At 27.7% G+C, this 5,140-nt stretch overlaps 1 protein-coding gene across 1 annotated transcript; it reads right to left on the minus strand.

The window, feature by feature from the left end:
• Window positions 1-560: 560 nt before the first annotated feature.
• Window positions 561-4,724, minus strand: LOC107860944 (probable aquaporin NIP-type). Its single transcript, XM_016706378.2, has 5 exons — window positions 4,335-4,724; window positions 3,840-4,064; window positions 3,227-3,424; window positions 2,773-2,834; window positions 561-911 (listed from the first exon to the last, which is right to left on the minus strand). The coding sequence occupies exons 1-5, from the start codon at window positions 4,491-4,493 to the stop codon at window positions 713-715; spliced, it is 843 nt and encodes a 280-aa protein (XP_016561864.1). The 5' UTR covers window positions 4,494-4,724; the 3' UTR covers window positions 561-712.
• Between the last annotated feature and the right edge of the window lie 416 nt (window positions 4,725-5,140).

Consider the following 5,140-nt stretch of genomic DNA (forward strand, 5'->3'; position numbering starts at 1 on the left):
AATTTCTTATGTTGCAATTTTCGGATACATAATTAGCATCTGAATATATAATTTTTAAGTTGAGACACATAATTTTAAACTTAAAAAATGTAATAGTTAATTACTCTATTTTTGCTCGGATACATAATTAGCATCCGAATACATAATTTTGAAGTTGAGATACATAATTTTAATTATTGAGATGCATCTATTTTTGAAACTATTTGGTCAAGATATATGATACACGAACTAGACCAAATGGAGATACATAACGAAAATTCTGTTTTCAAAAATTTATGGATTTGTAGATGTATCCGGCTATTTTAAAAAAAATATATGAATTTTACGTAGTTTAATAAAAATAAATTGTGGTGTTATGTAATTTTTTTTCTTAAATATAGTCATAATAAATGAAAATAAAGAATTAAAACTTGATTAGAATTTGGCTAATTGGGCTATGACCCACTGTTGTGTTAAATTCATATTGGCTCATCCAATCGAAGTGCAAGTGACGACTTCTTCAAGTTATCAGAAATATTTTTGAGAAGAACAATCTCTATTATTCTGCTTGACAAGAATTATAAAATTAAATTTTTTAATCAAAAGATGTACAATGTAGAAGTTCATGCTACACGTTTCGTTATTGTTTTGAATCATAGAAGAGATTTACAAAAAGTGAAAAATATATTCACCCTATAATCTAAATACTTATTTGAATTATTTTACATTAATCTTAATTTCGAAGAAAGGATCCAATTTTAACTAGTTGAAGAAGTGGTTTATCTGTAAATCTAATTAAGTTGTATACAAATGCTCCTGCCACAGTTCCTGTGAGTGGCCCAATTATATACACCCAGAGACCTTTATAGACTTGCTTCACAATAGCTGGACCAATGCTCCTTGCTGGGTTCATTGATGCTCCTGAAATTGGCCTACATTCAGTTCATTTCAAAGGTAAAAATTAGTAAACGACCTATAAACATTTGGATGCTTGACAAAAAAGTAGAGTTGCTAGTCATATATATTTTATATGTTGAAATACATAAATATACAAAAAAAAATATGCATATTTTGGCTATTATTTTGGTTAACGGTTATAGAGTGTAAAAGCCCCGAAAATCATTTAATACTCTCCGTTTCAGAATATATATGGTATTATTACTCTTCCATATCAATTAAGTGAAGCGTTTAAGAAGAGATAAAAATAATTTAAAATTGTTGTTCAAAATAAAACTATTAAATATTCCTCTCAAAAATAATACTTTCTTCGTTTTAAAACAATGACATATTTTCTTTATAGTCTGTTTAAGAAAAAAAAAAGACCCCTTTTTCTTTTTTATCAATATTTTAATTTCAACATATTGAGGACCACAAGATTAAAGGACATTTTGATACATTTGATACAACTTTAATTTAAGATCACAAAATTTAAAAAAAAAATTATTTTCTTATACTTTATATTAAGTCAAAATAGGTCATTCGTTTTTTAAAGAATGGGAGTACCTATACACACTAAGTTATATCTTAGGCTGATATATAAAGTGAAGATGGTTCAAAACCATTAAAAAAAGATTAGTAGAATTTCTTGCCCAGTGACATGAAATTCAAACACAAATAGTATGAGTCGAGTGGTTTGACATTTAGCAGCCGTTTGCCATGGAAATTATTTTTTTTTTAGAGTTAGAGTTCGAGTTGTGTTTGATTACGTCTTTTTGAAAAAAAAATTTAGACTTTTGAAAAAGTTTTTTTAAATATGATGCCCTCGACTTTTAAAAATTATCAAAATCACTCAACTACTAATTTACCTACTAACATACAACTAAATGTTGAGAAAATAATTTATATGTCTTCAATTGATAAAATAATTAACAACAAACTAATTATTATGATTGTTATTCTTTTAAAAATTGAATAAAAATACCACAAGCACGAGCTAAATAAGTTTATTTAGCCATAATCGATTGAATAGAGTAAATATATTTTGATAAATATGATTGATGGATATAAATATATTTTATATATTCTTAAATTTGTTGATGAAAATTCTTAAAAAATTTCACTTGAATTAATTATTTTATTGAATTTGGTCTTTTTAAAAAAATTTACAGATTAATTATTTCTGAATCAATAGATTAGTACTAATTTTTTATTTTTTTCTTTATTAATGATATTGATTTTCCTTGAATATTATTGTATCCTAAATATGGATCATTACGTTATGTTTGATATGAGACTTTATTGACCACTTTTAATAATTTATTAAATTCATAATAGCCATTATATGACACATACAGAAAATTAGAATGACAAGAAAAAAATATTAAATTTCTCACTTTTAAATAACATAATGTACTAGGCTTTATATTTCTATAATATAGTTCTTTCAAAATAAAGTTGATATATTTCCGCCATAGATTATCATTTATTATTTTTTACTTCACGTTAGTAAATTTTGGTTAAAATAAGAAAAAAAGATTAGAATATCTATAACAATTAAAAATGATGTTATACCATAAAAAATAAATAATAATTTTTTTCTTGGTGGTTGATTGTAGTTATAAGAGGTGTTTGTGTAAAAATTCAAAGACTGAAGTTATATGTAATAATAATGAAAGTTAGAAATGGGAGTGAAAAAAATTGTGAAAACAACAAAAAATTATTTTCACATTTTGAAATCCAATTCCGAAATAATTTTTTAAATTTTTATGGCCAAACATCATAATTTTCGAAAAAATAAAAAAAATCGAAAAAAGGGAAAAATTTTATGATCGAACGGGCCCTTAGCATACATACCCGGCAACAAAGACGTTCAAAGTTATCGTCATTCCAACTGCCAATCCATCAAGTTGTCCTACCTGCTTTTTTCACATTCAAAACAAATGATCAATTAACCAATGCATGCATTTAAGAATTGTGCTAACTGCTGCTAAGTTTATCTGCTTTTTTTTTTGTAAAATTTATTCCCTCTATCTCTATTCTAATTTATGTGACATTTTTAGAATTTCGTGATTCGAATAAGTCTAATTTTGACCACTGTTTTTCTATATATCTCTTAAATATTTGAATTGACCATTATTATAACTAATAAGTAGTAATTTTTACATAGTTTCCAAATATAAAAATGAATTCAAAAAACTTGAAAATTTCATGGTCAAAGCTTAAAAACTATTTTTACTCTCAAAATCTGAATTATGTCACGTAAATTTAGATAGAAGTAGTGCAAATTTAGAGAAATAGTTACATATACCGCTCTATCATCTGTGGAAACTCCGGAAATTACGAACATAAGGAGGAATGAAATGATGATTTCAATAGCCAAAGATTGTCCATTAGATCCAACTGGAAGTGTACCAAAATAAGATTTTGAAGTCACGTCCAACAATAAGGCTAATGTGCCGCTTGCAAGAATCGACCCTGTTACCTGAGCTATTATGTACAAAGGTGCCTGCATCATATTATATGTCATTTCATACACATTTTTTAAAAACAAGTGTTTAAGTAATATTCGTGGTTAGCATAAAGATTTTTATATTATTATCTGTAGTAATATATATTTTATTTTTAAGATTCCAAATATACATTTTAAGAGGAGTTACATGTAAATATAATTTTTTGAATAATTTGATATAAAAAAATTATTTGCACTAATGGTGTATAAAACTTATCTCAAAATAAAATTTTACACACTTTAGATTTAAAAGCTTAAACTTAGGTATCATCTATTGGGTACTTTTCAGTTGTTAGTCTTGTTATCCTGGACTCTAATATATACTGTCACGTGTTTTCCTCCTAAGATAACTGTGTAGATGAAAAAATTAAATTAAATAAACTGTAAGATCTACAAACAAATAAATACGTACTAGTTTCCATGAAAATTGACGAAAGATGGTGAAAGTGATTGTGACAGCAGGATTAAAATGACCACCCGATACGTGTCCCACAGAGTAAATCATGACCATCACAATTAGGCCCCATGTAACGCATACTCCTGGAAACGTTATACTTTCATCGTACAATTTATTCACCGCAACTGATCCACATCCGGCAAATATAATGAAGAACGTGCCAATTGCTTCGGCAACCAACTGAGAACGAACGCAATATATGCATGAGAGTTCAATTTCTACACACTAAACAATGTATAAAATAGTAGTTAAACTTAAATTTATTCGGTCAAGCCAATATATTGGGATATCACATCTTCTCCATTTAAACCTGAAATTAATTTATCTCATTTCTCAAATGGAATAAATTAGTTTAAAATTGTAATTCCGGGATAATTAGTTTACGAACCAAATGAACCATCAGAGTAAAAAGATTTCAGGTACATATTTTGAATGGAGACAGTGGCTAACCTTTTGTACAACAGTTACAACGTTAGGTGATGAACAAAATTCTGCGCTACTAGTGTTTCCACGGCTAATGTTTGATTGGGACGACGAATAAATATTATTGATGCCTTCTTCCATTTTGGACATTTCTTTTTCTTGGATACCATCAATATTTGCTGCCATAATTTAAGCCTTCAAGCTGGAAATTAAGGATTATACCGACCTTCAACAAGACCTATAATGGTTGTAGTATTTAATTTCAAGTGAAATTTTCAATGTATAAAGGGTGCTAAAAGAAAATTTCTCTCTTGTTTATTCATGTCCGCTATATATAAGGAAAAAGATACAGACAATTGGAGAATTTCTTGGAAGAAGTAAAAATGATTGACCAATCTAATTAAAAGTCCAAGTTAGTTACGTTGTTCAACCTTGTATCAAAAATCAACTTTTGATGTCTTTTATAGTTGCGGATTATGTATGAAGTATATAATATGAGACCAAGGACAACAAGACACATAGAATCTACAGGTGTTTCAAACTTTGAATATTCGTATTTATCTTTATTGAAATTAATTTTACTGTTACCCGGATGGTATGGTCTAGAATCGATATCATTGTTCGATAGAGTTGGGGAGTATTTTGCGACTCCTAATTAAATGATCTCTTAATCTATAATAACGTTGGTAAAATATGAATGGGCAATTGCAAACTTGGTCTTTTGCCAACTTCACGGATTTGGATTACTGATATTTAATCGAGTCCCTAGTCAAAACATGCAGAATTATTGCAAGTACCAGCCACATGCATGGGACAACTGTGAGTTTTGAGGT

The sequence above is a fragment of the Capsicum annuum genome, chromosome 2 (assembly GCF_002878395.1).
Source record: "Capsicum annuum cultivar UCD-10X-F1 chromosome 2, UCD10Xv1.1, whole genome shotgun sequence".
In the NCBI taxonomy this organism is placed as follows: Eukaryota; Viridiplantae; Streptophyta; class Magnoliopsida; order Solanales; family Solanaceae; genus Capsicum; species Capsicum annuum.

Excerpts from the sequence above, each read along its gene's own strand:
- LOC107860944 (XM_016706378.2), bottom strand. The coding sequence starts at position 4,493 with ATGGCAGCAAATATTGATGGTATCCAAGAAAAAGAAATGTCCAAAATG. Across the intron at positions 4,065-4,334 it reads TTGTAACTGTTGTACAAAAG|TTGGTTGCCGAAGCAATTGG; the intron begins GTTAGCCACTGT and ends GTTCGTTCTCAG. Across the intron at positions 912-2,772 it reads TTGAACGTCTTTGTTGCCGG|GCCAATTTCAGGAGCATCAA; the intron begins GTATGTATGCTA and ends AACTGAATGTAG.